Here is a 14,225-nt window from a genome sequence, read left to right on the forward strand (position 1 = left end):
AGTAGGAACTGTACCAGAGGATTGCAGCATCCCTACAACTACAGTAACTGCTATTTTCCCAGGCTGTCCTAGAGCATGACATTTTTCAGTCTTGTGGACGAGTTCCTGCTCTGCTGGGTGCAGTCCACTGAATTCCTCTGTTAGGAAGTTTACTTTTCTCTCACAATGCAGGAGGAATTTTAATGTTTGCCCTGCTCCCAAAGGGAGGGTTCAGGATTTCCAGACTCTTCCTCTATCCAAAAGAAATGGGCAAGGATTTGCCCTGCTCTTATTTTCACAACTACTGATTCTGATTCTATTCCTATAAGGCCAGTAAGACAAACAGGTAAAACAGGACGTAGGAATTTAGGTAGGATTCTTGTAATTTGTATTTTTAAACCAAATTTATTTCACAAAGACAGTGTAAATGGACAAGAGGCATCCTAAATTTCCTGGGTGAAAATGGTACAGAAGTGAAACTTGCCCTTCAAATATCTCGTCCCTTCCCCACACACGAATCCTGTCAGTTGCCCAGTGATCCCACAGTCCCTGTCAGCTGCCTTACCCTCACAGCAGAGTCATTACTGACCTCCTGGACATCCCAGTGCTGTTGTCTGTTGTCTGTCTCCTTTGTACAGTTTTGAGGGATAACCTTCCCATGTCTGACATCAAAGCAAAACAGCGGAGCAGAACCAAGCCGGATTTCCTTCATGCTGTTATATTCAAAGTACTGGAAAAGGGAGGATTTGTTTGAACAATGATGGAAGGACGTCCCAATTATTTTTTAAATACTAATTCCAAAAATAATTTCCTGTTCATGTTTGTTAAGATGCAACCCAAACAGGAGTGACTGGGACCCAACAGCCTTGACCCTGCAAAGCAATTCCCCCCACTAGCTAATTCTGGCATGACTATTTACCTCAGGAAAGGCTTTGTTGACTGTAATTATTTATAAAGTAAACCTATCCTATAAGAAAATTTTCTAGTTTAATAAATATTTTAACAGAAGAGTGTTTCTGACAGTGCCCACACACATTGCAGTTAGAAATGTGCCTGCAGCTCACCCTGAGCTCAGTGCGAGCAGCAAAACTTGCTTGGGACTTGGAGTAAATATCTGCAGTCGATCTGTATTGGTTTGGCTTCTCTTAATGCATGAGCTTGCTAGTCTAATGCCAGCTTGGGAGTCTACATCAATTTTCCTTTGGTCTTTGACTGCAGTTTAGGCACTAAACTGAAGTTTTAGGCACTAAATGGGGAAACCCATCCCCATTATTCTAGAATTGTTATATCTTTTTACTCTCAGGCTTTCTGTTCTCCAGATAATACCAAATATACTAACAAATAGGCACTTCATGATTTCTGCTGAAGCAAAGTGTGGGTATCTGCCCTCAGTGACACATGGAACATTGCCATTTTTTAAATGACACTCAGCTGCAGAAGAGTGGGCATCATTGCCTTAGCACATGCCTAATTTTGAACACATCAGTATTTCCACTAATATCAACCCAGCCATTTACATACGTGTTGGAGTGACTGTCTTCTGGATGGTTCCCTAGATCTGACAGAGTGCCGATGTACTTGAAGTATACAGTACCTGGGTGAGACTGTGACTGCAAGGGGAGAGTTCAATAGAGCCTTCTGCAATGGCTTTTCCAGGTTTGTAATCTGCACAGAAGCCAACACCCGTATTGTAAAGCTGTAAGTAAAGGTTTGTACTGAAATAAAGCGCAATCAGGTACAAACAAAATATCCTTCAGCTAATTTTTTGTATCTCTTTATACTCTATGTTTTTGCTCATAATTCATGCAATATTTTTTTCTTTCAGACTAGATCTTGCATACTGATCTTGCAAACTGACCTGATATAAGAGGCAGAGTCTCCCTAAAGGTCCGTGTTACCCAGTGAGTTTTGTTTAAGTTACAGATACTCACTTCTGGTTTTAACTATTATGATAGTTAAAAGAAATCTGTCAAAATGTTTATGCTAATGGAAATTGCACTTCAGCTGGACACTGTAGTCAGAAAAAACCCAAGATATTCCAGAAGAAAAACCATGTGACAATTCCTGTGATCCACACTCTTCTTGAGCAAACTTTGGTAATAAAGAACAGACAAAACAGTAAAAGGACACAGTAAAATCTGTCTACAGATAGCAGAGTGTGACATAATTAGTGGACCTTGTTGCCTTGTTGGGGGAAAATCCCTTCCAGCAAGGCTGCCTGGAATAAATTCATATTTAAGCTAGTGATAATTATTAATTTATGTGTTTTAAAAATAAAACATTGAGAATATTGCCTCTTGTACACAGTCAGCCAAGGAACTGCTATTGCTACCACCTCTGCCCCTGGGGGAAGTGCAGGACTGAAGAAGTGCTTTTTTCTCTTCATGCACATGGACCAGCACAGAGATATCTCAGCTGCTGTTGCAGTTACCATCTGCATGAAGCAACACAATTCTTTTCCTTTTTGAATGGCACCTAAACAACCTAAAGTTAGGATCCTCTGAGCTGTGGTGCTGAACTGAGTCAGACAACCTGGGTTCAGCTCCTGGCTGGCTTTCAATGTTTATGCGAGAATTTGGACTAGCTGTTTGTCTCCTCTGTCCTTTTCTTTCTCTTCCCATCCTTGTTGCATTGTCTATTTGGACAATAAACTATTCAAAGCAGGAACAGTCTCTTACTCTATGCTCACTGAGTACTTAGTACATGGGAGGGATACTGGGTCTCTGAACAATGCAAAAACATTCATCATTCTTTATAGTGTGTTTTCTCTTACCTTGCCAGAGAATCTTGGTGTGTCTTCAGGTTGGGAGAGCTCAGGGTACACATTTGATACAAACCATTGGAAATTTCTACAGCCGAGTCTCTTCTGTAGCTGAAGGCGCTCATTGCAGTCTGGCTTCTCTGCCTTTATGGAGAAAGCATAGGGGCAACAAGGTTACCAGTGTACTTGTGTTAGAGATGCTAGAAAATTATGACATAGGAATTATTTCTATCACCTCTTCTATCCTGCATGTTATAGATATTGAGATATATCTCTCATTAGTATGCAAAGGAGGAGGATCAGCTATAGCCTTCCTCCAACTTTGTGCTAAACCAGCATTTAGCCTCGCATTGTGATGGAAGTAAATGTTTCAGAAGTATCATACACTGTGAAAATAAGTATTTCCTCTAAAAATGATTATTATACTGCAAGATAAGTCAGTCGTCATCTTTTTAATTAAAAAAGTCGGGGTCAAGTCTGATATTTATTGCACTGAAATCAGTGGGATTGTAATAGATTGTTATTCACAGAATCACAGAATCATTCAGGTTGGAAAAGACCCCTGGGATCATCGAGTCCAACCATCAGCCCTACTCTACAAAGTTCTCCCCTACACCATATCCCCCAACATCTCATCTAAACGACCCTTTAACACATCCAGGGATGGTGACTCCACCACCTCCCTGGGCAGCCTATTCCACTGTCTGACCACTCTTTCTGTGAAAATTTTTTTCCTAATGTCCAGTCTAAACCTCCCCTGTTGGAGTTTAAAGCCATTCCCTCTTGTTCTATCGCTAGTTACCTGTGAGAAGAGACCAGCACCACCTCTCTACAATGTCCTTTCAGGTAGTTGTAGAGAGTGATGAGGTCTCCCCTTAGCCTTCTCCAAACTAAAGTCCCAGCTCCTTCAATCGCTCCTCTTAGGATTTATTCTCCAGACCCTTCACCAGCTTTGTTGCCCTCCTCTGCACTCACTCCAGCACCTTGATATCTCTCTCATATTGAGGTGCCCAAAACTGGACACAATACTCAAGGTGTGTAGTGCAGGGGGACTATCACCTCCCTACTTCTGCTGGTCACACTATTTCTAATACAAGCCAGGATGCTGTTGGCTTTCTTGGCCACCTGGGCACATTCAGTATAGAATTTGCCCTGCTGATTAAAATTCATTTTTTTGGCCTTTAACAGCCCAAATTACCCAGTTATTGTCAGTCCTCCATGATCAGAGGATGTAAGTGATGACAGAATTTAGCTCAAAATGTAGTCTATCACATTATTATCTGACAGTTACTAGATCTAGGAAGTTAATGTGTTTTGCGGCTATAAAGGCATAAACCCTTTCCTATGATTTATGTGTTTTCTTGAATTAGATACACACAAAATCAACTCTCACCCTTCCTGGTAGCAACTCTGTTCTGAAAAAAGACAAGTGCCTTCAACCCTTGGTGCAGCTACGGGCATCTGCACTGCAAAGGACTGACAGTCTGAATATTTGAGGGTATTTAGCACTGAAGGTAGCTAACAGGGTTCTGAAAACCTCTAAGCAGGTAAGTGTCTAATCCTTCCATTTCAAAACCACACAAAACACTTTTCCAAATCTCTCAGTGCCCAAATACTAAAAATATCTCATCACCCTTAAAAGTGTCTCTCCTCTTTCTTGCCAGCGCTAGATCTCCCCCTTCACGTTTCTACTTTATAAAATGCAGTTTTGGATTCCAGGAAACTGGTCTGGATTCCTACATGAGAAATTAAAATTGGTAACATAAGCAAAGAATTGCCTGTAAATAACTTTTCCTCAGACCAGCTATTTCTCTACATCCATAAGAAAGAAAAAAGGACTTGGCGACATGCCTGGAAAACGCTGACAAATGAAGGGCCTTGGAGATCAAGGGAAAGGTATCAGTTTTTAAAGGCAGGGATCAGCCGTGCCACGTGGCGGTGTTTGCCAGCCCCTGTAAGCTGCACAGGCAAAGCTCAACAGTTGCAATATGTTAAAGAGAACCTCATAGTTTAGTATCAGTCTTAAGATTCAGTATGCAATTCAGCACCACACAAACCTGTCCCCAAGAGGTTTTCTTGCAAAAGGGAAATAGAGAAGTAAAATGCTTCCCCTAAAAAGAGATGTTTCTCATGAGACTCTGCTTTGGCTGAAGAAGGCAATGGCAGTAAATCTCATTTTGTCATACTAGTTACAGTCTGCATTTGACACCAAATAAATGGTGTAAATAATGTAAAGAAAGTCATTATCCATGTAAACCAATCTGAAAGGAAACTGTGCTTGTAAATTAACTAAACAAGCCACACAAGAAAACGAGAAAAAGAGACAGTGGCTGAAATAATAGAGAGCTGGGAAGAGCTTTATTCATCTGCATTAACACTCATGCCATGGGCATCCTGTGCAGGATGCGATGCAGACCATAAAACGCAAAGACTTCTAAAGCCACCAAAACGGGGATCACTAGTTATTTGCTGCAGTGGGCAATGGCAGCGACCAAGGCTCATGGACATTTTTGCCGTGCTCCCCCTCTCAGTGCAATAAATCCCCATGGGGCCCATCTGCAGCTGAGCAGCAATAATGTCATTACTTGCATGTGTCTTTTGAATAGCGTCCCGCTGCACTGACATACTGAAAATATTGGCTGTGAAAGAAGGGAACAGAGAAAAGGGCCTTTTATGTTATGGTATGCCGAGCACAGAGATTGTAAAATTGATCATTTGAAGGACCATCATACTTAGGAGTACTAAAAGTATTCTGGCTAGAATAAACTCTCAGGCAAAAGGTCATGGTGCTTAGAGCTAGTAAACTGTATCACTGATGGCTGTAGTGTTTAGTACAGAAAATTGCTTCTGAGTTGACAAGAAAGAACTTCAGGATATTATTACATGATTTAAAGACCTAACTGCCCATCTTAAAAGACTTGGCCTAGCATCCTCCTTGCAATTCCATGACTGTAACCCTTGTGTGTCAATTGCTGAACTTCTGGACAGCGGAGTTCAAACCTACAACACAGACAAGGAGGGAGAAGCTTTTTTAAAAAGTGGAAATAGAATCAAAAAAGGAATGTGATAGCTTCAGACTCTAGGATTAGCATAGCAGGCTGACTGGAGAGGCAGATCCACTGGTGGACTGTAAGGTCAGACTAGGTGACAAGCGAGAAGTCACGCTAAAGCAGGGCCCTTTTCCTCTCCCCACTACAGTGCAGCTCCTGCTGTATCTGCCTTGCTTAGACAATGGCCAGCACTGCAATGACTGAGGCATGCAGGACTCAAATGCAAGAGCAAAACTGAATGGGGAACTTAGCACACCACCTACCCATGATCTGCCAAACTGTTTTCAGTGAATCTTTTTCTTCTTAAAAGCATGGCATTGTTAAATGAACAAGAAGATGAATTACATGTTTTCATTCACAACTGCTCACAAGTTTGCCCTCTGCCTTGTAGGACAGGATACTGTTACAAGAAAAGGTATTGGAGCCAGAGAATTCCTGAGAACTGCAGCAACATTAAGAACTTCACATCATTAACAGCCTAACATTAACAACATTAACCACAGCTGCATGACTCCCAATAAACAAATATCCACTGGTTTGTAATACATGGGATATACAGTCCCTTGACTGATCCTGATCTGCCATGGATTATACAGTGGCTTTAAAACAAGTGTGGCTGTTCTGTAGTTGTTGGATGGTGTGTAGCCTGCAGATGGTTCAAGCGTGGCTGCATGCCAGGGCTACGCCACACACCTGGCTGCAAGCCTGTCTTAGTGTACAGGTTGCTGGGAATCCAAATCCCTGGAGGCCATATTGCTGCCTCTGTGATGCTTCTGCTGAAAAAGTAACTTGTAAATAGTGGCTATGTTGAGATCTGACTTTCTCAGTTACAGACAGTTGCTTCTGGACATCTGTCAGTTCAGGAAAAAAAATCACCTTTTTTGTCACTAGACCACTCAGATATGTTCCCTTCCAGTACAAGAGACACCACAGTTTGCCACGTGCCCATGAATATTACTGAATATCCTCATGAATCACATGAGGAAGAGCTTCAGTAATGAAGAACGAGTCCTCTAGGAGGGCGCTTCGAGCACACAGTGCTACTGGCTTCCACTTCAGACGCACTCCAATTCTCCATGTACTATCGGTGGAAAATAAATCACAGCTTGTCAGGCAAGCTGAAGAAGGAGTTATCTGGAGAAAGAGTCATACTCTAAGAGATTTGATAACTTCAGCAAACAACTCTGAGGCACAAGTTTCTCTCCTTCCTGATCTGACAGCTCTTCCACTGGAAGGTTTCATAAGAAGACTATCCCCAGCACCATGCACACTGAATGTTTGACTGCACACAGACACCCCCGCCTCTATTCCACCCCCTACCTCAACATGCTCCTTGCCTCAGAAACAAACTGCTACAGATGTCTTTACCTTGCTGATTAAGAAAGCCACTGTGTCATGCTTGTAGAAGTTCTCTTTAAAAGAGCCCAGCCAGGTCTCTGCTATTCGGATTTTGTTCCTCACAATGGCCTCTTCATAGGAGAAAGCACGGGGAAAGTGACTTCGATAGACATGCCCAACTCGGGAGCATGGAATAATTTCTACAGAGCCACCACAGAGCCAGGTCTGAAACACAGGTGAAAGAACAAAAAGAGATTACCTTATTTAGATTACCTTTATCTAAAAAGGAGAAGCTCCTTTACTATAGATTCTGCCTCAGGAAATCCTAATCTACACATTGCTGGAAACAGCAAGAGTATTATTATGTGCTTCTTCATACACTTGTTCCCCACAGATACAGAGACGCAGAGAAGATACTGGGCAAGACAGACCTTTGATTTGACCCAGTATGGCTACTCATATGCTTTTATGTTTTTCTGTGCACAAACAGTGCAGTGGAGTGAAGAGGCCTGGGGGCGCACCTTCTTTTGTCTGGGACATTAAAGACTCTGTACTCTTTGTGTCTACAATTGTCATTGCTTTTTAATATCATGCACTCTTTGTATTCAGCAAATATCAATGCAAACAATTTAATATAAACAATTTGGTATTAAAACTACAGGTTGGCAAAGAAATAAAGCTACTCTCCCTTTGGTGCATGTTACATGCCAAAAAAGAAAAGTCAGCTTTCAGAAGGTGCCAAAACCAGTGACTCTGTCCTCAGGCAGATAGTGATAGTCGGTGAAACTTCCTTCTCCTGACATAATGCTCCTAACTCTCAGCAGCTGCATGTTCTTGTATAGTCCTGACAGATCACAGAGCATGGGGAGAGATTTCTGCGAGGAAAGTGATATTCTCCATGCCTCAAGACAATTCTGCACTTAATTGCTTTTATAAATAGCTTCTTGCCTTTTCATTCAGGTTCCTTAAAAGCCCCATAGTTACCACAGCTTGATGTTTTACTTAAAATTCTTACCCTTATAGATAGCTCCAGATTTTCTGCTCCCCACATGGTCATGTCAGAATCATAAGCTCCAGTGTTTTGGAAGTAATGTCGATCCATGGCCACCACTGCACCAGCTACCACAGGACTCCTATGTAGAAAACAGTTTGGAAGTGAACACCTTCAGTTTTGGATAGGGAATTATGTGAAGGATGAAAATCCTACCATTTCCATAGAGGTAGTATTGCAAAATGATTGAATGCTACTCCACATAAGCTTGAATAAATTAATTATCTAACCCAAAGAAAGAACAACTGGAACTGAATTCTAGGATTTGCTTGGGGAAGGGAGCCAAGAGCTGAATTATTAAATAAAGCTCAGAACAGTGGGAAATGTTACATAGATATACACCCAAAATAACAGACAAACAGATCATGATCAAGACGTCTCTTTTAACTCTGCATGATCCATCTTTTGGTTTCCCTACAAACCTCCACACCTTGTCTGGTCAGGTTGTGTACAAGTTGTCTCAATTTGTGGAAAATATTTGTCATGTTGAAAGTATGACTGCAATCTAGTTAGAATGATTACTAAAGGCCAAATAAACTCAGTGTAAGCCAAAAACCTATCCCTTCAAAAAACATTAACTGAGCATATGCAAGTAACCACGTCTCTCTTCTGTTAGCTGGAAGATGACCCAAATTGTACAGTTTTGCTGCTGAGCTTAGTGGAGGCATATTGGCTGATGGACTGTTACCTGATAGGGCTGATGGGAGACTGTCGTACCTTCTCTTCATGCTCTGGCACAGGTTCCCAATGAAAATCTAGTTTCCAGTCAAAAACACCTCTATGCAGGCCCACAGAGTGATAGTACTGAAAAGTCTTCCAGTCTATGACATCTATGACAGGGGAGACGACACTGTTTCTGAAAAAGACAATATAATTTATTTTCAAAGCCAAAGCACAAATTAAGCTCACTACTCTGTTAGTAAACAGTGGTTCTCCTTTTTGACACTGTCAAGCACAAGCACTTCTCTAGATGTTGAGTGCCCTTATTTTCCTTGCTGATAGAAGCTCAGGTGCTCAGTGCATGGGAATACTGAACCTGCAGTGAGCAATCTAAAGATCAGTAATTTATTGATAACCTGTACCTTGCATTGTCATTTAACGCTACTCAGATTCTTGCTACAAGTTAACCATCAGTATTCTTATAAAGCTATTTCACACAGAGGCCCCAGCCTCTGATGCTAAAGGCTCTGCATGGATGCAAAGTTTATAGCAAAAGGTTATTTTGGCCTCACACACTTTACCATCCTTTGATTTTCCTGTAGACGTTCCACACACTTCATGAGTTTGTCACTTCAGGCCAATGAAGAGTGCACTTATCTTTATTTTGTTCTGCAAAAAGCATTTATCGCTGAGTTCATAAGCCAGTTTCTGTTTGTATTTTATCACAAGCTTAAAATGCTCTTGCAAATGCACTGTCACAGTGTGGAATCTACTTTTAAGTGCCAGAACAGAGCCATTGCACTGTAAGCAGCAATCCTCCAATTCATTTCTAACGAGTTAAATTCGGATTAGTCTGCGAAGAGGTATTAGACACTTCCCCATGGTGAACATGTCACGGTATTTCACAGTGTGCTTGTACATTATCTTGGAATTAACTGGTAGTTCAGAAAAGCCACGAGCATTCCTTGTTTTCAGGTCAATGATGTATCACATTTGGAAATTTTCAGAGTATAAATGCAATGGTGTTAGGGATTTCAGGAAAAACAATATCATCCATTTCTTCTCTGTTATGCAAAAAGGATGGTCTCTGGTCTCAGTGTAAGGGCTTGCCTATAGACAGAAGGTCCTCTGGAGAAAAATCAGTAACAGTTACTGGGGATGAAAGTACACTGGGAAAAATTACTCTTGTTCTAGACTAAGAGTATCCATATAGGAAATTATTCTGAAGTAGCCCTCTTCCTAGAAAATAACTTCTTGTTACAACTGAGAGAGAGAAATTAAATGGTCAATTTTGGGGCAAGAAGTAGAAGGTTTTATCTCCTCTTTTAAAGATTTATATGTTGGTCAGAGATCACTCTTGAGAGAAATACACTTAAAACATAATACCGTCAATGAAGAAAGGTCATCTCAGAAGTCTCCAATGCAGTGAGCCCTTTGTACTTTCCTACAGCAGAGACCAGAACCAGCTGATGAAGATGGTAGCTCTGGGTGATGTTAATGTAATCTTGACATATCTTCTCTGCCTTTACAATCACTAGAGTAATGTTTTTTTCAGTATCAGGGTGGGGGAAACTCCAAATTTTGTTTTATCACAGTTGCCATTTCCTGTAGAGAATTTTAGAAGTCCATGGAGAAACAGAGACTACTGATTGTCAGTGAATTGTATGAACTATGCAGAGGATAGCGTTAAAATGACTCATTATTCCTTTGTTTCCTAATAAGAGCAGACTGTCCTATGATGAGCTAAAGGCAGAAAGATTTAAAATGGAGAAGTGATTATATTTCTCCATCCAGGTGTAAAACCAGTTTTTGTAATATGTAATAATAGGCACTCTTAGAAACAAGCATTGGGTTTACAAATAGATGAGAAGATTTTATGATCACCTGCAACATTTGTAGGCATATACATTAAGTCAGTCATTTGCTGTCATTCTCCCACAGGACTCAAAAAGAAATGGAAAGAAATTATACAAAAAAGAATAAAGCTGATATTCTCCCCTGATTCTCTTGATGATACCCCTGTGATAGTTTTGTATCCAGGGCAGGAGCAACCACCTCAAACTCAAGCCAGCAGGAGCCTTTCTACTGAAAGCTGTATTTAACCTTCACTCACTAACAGTATGAAAAGGAAACTAACTGCTTCTGGAAGTTACTAAAAGTTAGTGTCCTGATGGACTCACACAAGCAGGTGTTTTTTCTTTGATATGCTGAGAAAAATCCATCTAACAAGTTAAATGGATTTTATATGACTAAACTTCAAAAAATGAAAAGTCACTGTAATTGTACTTTTTACAGCCTGCTGCATTCTCCACTGTACAAGTATCTCTGACAACTGTCTGGTTAGGAGTGCAGCTGGAGTTGTGTACTTCCCAACCACAGTTTGTTGCTACTTGTTGAAATGGGTGCTATCTATTGCTACTTGTTTATCCATTCTCATTCCGCAGGACCGAGGAACTACTGATCCCAGGTTAGTTTATTTTACAATTTCAGAGTCAAGAGGGAAATAGCAGGAGGGCGTGCTTGAGTGCCAGAGGAGGCAATGTAGACTAAACCATTCAAAAAACCTTGACCATGAGACTAGATCACACATGCATATTCAAGATAGTTCAGACAGAGACAATGCGGATACTCAGTTACGCTCAGATATGTTCTGGATCAGATATATGCTGGATCAGATGATCCAGACATTTCAGACTATCCTACATTTTCATATCATATCAGTCATTTAAAACCTGTTCTTCTTCTTGGATCCACCTTAAATTTGTTGCCACTATCGAACTCTTAAAACTTTAAATATTGGGAGTAGCTTTCTGATCTGAAATAGAGGAATCCAGTAACTTTATCTTATGTGAAAACTGGTCAATGTCCAATTTTAATCTTAATCAAGCAGTGCTTTACATATCTTTTGCTATTAATGCTTTTTTTAATAAAAGATCTGTTTTCTGCATATTCACTGATGGTTTGATGTTTGTGTCGTTCTAAATGCAGATTTGCAGCAGAAGGTAATTGAAAGTTGGAAGATGTTCCTAGCTATTCTTTTTGTTTTTAACTGGATAACTGGCAGACAGTCAGCAGCTTCTCAGCATTTTGAAATGAAATACACACTGGCAAACTACTGCTAATTTTACTCTGTGGAATCCAAGGAAAGGAAAAAACAGGAAATTTGAATACAACTAGCAGCAAGGCTAGTTTGACTAATTTGTGAATATTTCAAATGCTTGGAACACACATGAACTACAAAAGGTCACAATTCCATGAAAAAGAGCAACCCAAACAAGAACAATTTCCTGGTTTGGGATTTTTCAACCAAATACAATTGCAAATGGAATGTCTTCCCATGACCCTTTACAGTCACCATGGACATTATGTTCTTTTCTATTTTTAGAATAAGTAACATGAGAAGAAGAAGATTTAATTAACACATCTGTTTTGACATTTTAGATACACTGTTTCTTGAAAGTGTTTTTTATTGATTTATACTTTCTTTTGGTAGGAAGGGAACAGATTTTAATCTGTTTAAAACCCCCTTTAAATAAGAAGGAACAAAAAAAAAAACCAAGCCATGAAAACTATGTATTTCCCTCAACCAGTTTCAGAGTGGGTCATTCCCTGCAAAAATTAGATAGCTAGGAAATCCAGGCAGTCCATGTTCTCTGGCTCTGCACGTAGTCAAAACTTCAGTAAGTAACTGAGAACCCAAGCTGGTTCCACAGCACACTGCATTTTCAGTGAAAGCACCTTGCTGGCTGGCTGAAGTCTTCAGGGAAATAGTAATGTGAAGCATTTGAAATGAGATAGGGTTAATAAAAAGATAAAATGCAGTAATCAGGGATGTTAAAGCTATGGTATAAAGGATTACCTAAATGCTGCCTTACAGACCAACTCCAGACTAACTTAGGGGATGTGAACAGTCTCCTTGAACTGATGGACTACTCATACGCTAAGCACAAAACATATAATTCAAATCTCTGCTACGGAATAGTGCTAAGGGAATGTTTTATTTAAAAAAAAAAATCTTTTGAACCTGTCTTTTTTGTTAAAATACACAAATTTGTATGTGGTTACCAAAATCTGTGGGAGTGATGAATACCTTTTTACACTGGACAGTCAGGGCACTGTGCCATGAATCATGCCTAAATCCTCACTGCCCCTTCTTTTGGCAGTAATATTTGCTTTTGGCTTTAGCGTCTAATCTTCAGTTTCTTTACCTCAACTTCTTTAAAATAGGTCACCTACTGATCCTGATCAACTGTGACAGATTGCAAAGAGATAGCGTATCTTCACATAGCATACCGTGTAAATGCAGAACATTAATTTACTGAATTTGAAATGACTGCTATTGACAAATGGAGGATATAAAAGGATCAGGCAAAAAGAGAAGTCCCAAGAAGCAGGCTGTTATATGTGAAGTATATGGAAGGTTTTCAAAACAAGGAAAATAGTACGGAAATGCATGCTCAGATGCTGGGGTTGTGTAGGCTCTGGACGGATAACATCATGCTTCCCTGGGCCTGTGAGAGGGTAGAAAACAGATGGCTTATGTATTTGGTAGCTTGAAAAGATGGGGTATGGGCCACTGAGAAGTGGAGAATCAGATGAAAAGAGATGAAGGAGCTGTGGTGCAAAATATTTCCCTTCTCTCTAGTGTATTACCATAAAACTAGAACCACATGAAAATTTTCTGGACAGCAGAACTCTGTTTCTATTCCTGTATCTGCAAGCAGAGGCTCCCATTCACTCCTGAATGGGAGCAAACAGCAGATAACTTTCCATTGTTATGTTCACTTGTTATTCAGTTTGACAGCGTTTTCATTAGAGACCTAGAATCATAGTGCTAGAAAGAGGCACTTTGAATTTTAGAAACCAGATAGGCTTCTTTTAATAACATCACAGGCTTCTGTTTCCTAACGTAATATTTGAGCTGCAGTATAGGCAGTGCACCAGCACAGAGGGAAACAGCCCTTCCAACGAGGAGCAGGGGAAAGGTCCTAAGGGCAAGCTATCCCTTTGCAAGCCACCTCTCTGTCATGGTCATGGTGCCCATGCCTTTTTTAGAGGTGGAATTCCTTGTCAAGGGTATAAACAAGGCTCATTTTGTTTTCATGCAGTATTCTCAGTATTCTCAGGAATCACACTTTGGATCTTTTTTTTTTTTTTTTAAATCATCCTGCTTCAGCATGGTGGTCACTGTTTTTAGGTTAAAGGAACATGACACAGTTCATGATATGCCCCCTCTGCCTTTCACTGCCTTTGGACTGAATAAAAAATAGCAGCTGTCTCCTGCAGTCTCCTGGGAAAGGCGAACCCCTCAAAAGACGACTGTAATAATTACACAGCTGCATTACTATGCACCATGCTGCTCACCTGGAATTATCCAGGAACACAA

General features: G+C 40.4%; 1 protein-coding gene and 1 long non-coding RNA gene across 4 annotated transcripts in view; one reads left to right on the forward strand and one right to left on the reverse strand.

Annotated features, from left to right (window-relative positions):
* Positions 1-14,225, reverse strand: part of GALNT15 (polypeptide N-acetylgalactosaminyltransferase 15) — a 29,995-nt gene that overhangs the window by 4,240 nt on the left and 11,530 nt on the right. For all 3 annotated transcript variants that reach the window (XM_074861533.1, XM_074861543.1, XM_074861551.1), the window contains 6 exons: positions 8,868-9,035; positions 8,144-8,261; positions 7,159-7,353; positions 2,753-2,884; positions 1,574-1,675; positions 569-709 (listed from right to left, as the gene is read on the reverse strand). In XM_074861533.1, coding sequence (XP_074717634.1) covers positions 569-709; positions 1,574-1,675; positions 2,753-2,884; positions 7,159-7,353; positions 8,144-8,261; positions 8,868-9,035 — 856 coding nt within the window. The remainder of the gene's footprint in view (positions 1-568; positions 710-1,573; positions 1,676-2,752; positions 2,885-7,158; positions 7,354-8,143; positions 8,262-8,867; positions 9,036-14,225) is intronic.
* On the forward strand, positions 718-7,148 carry LOC141940544 (uncharacterized). The gene is made up of 4 exons (XR_012628010.1): positions 718-1,635; positions 1,805-1,866; positions 4,111-4,287; positions 6,182-7,148. It is a non-coding gene; the product is annotated as an uncharacterized LOC141940544 (long non-coding RNA).

The sequence above is a fragment of the Strix uralensis genome, chromosome 1, assembly GCF_047716275.1.
Source record: "Strix uralensis isolate ZFMK-TIS-50842 chromosome 1, bStrUra1, whole genome shotgun sequence".
NCBI classification, from domain to species: Eukaryota; Metazoa; Chordata; class Aves; order Strigiformes; family Strigidae; genus Strix; species Strix uralensis.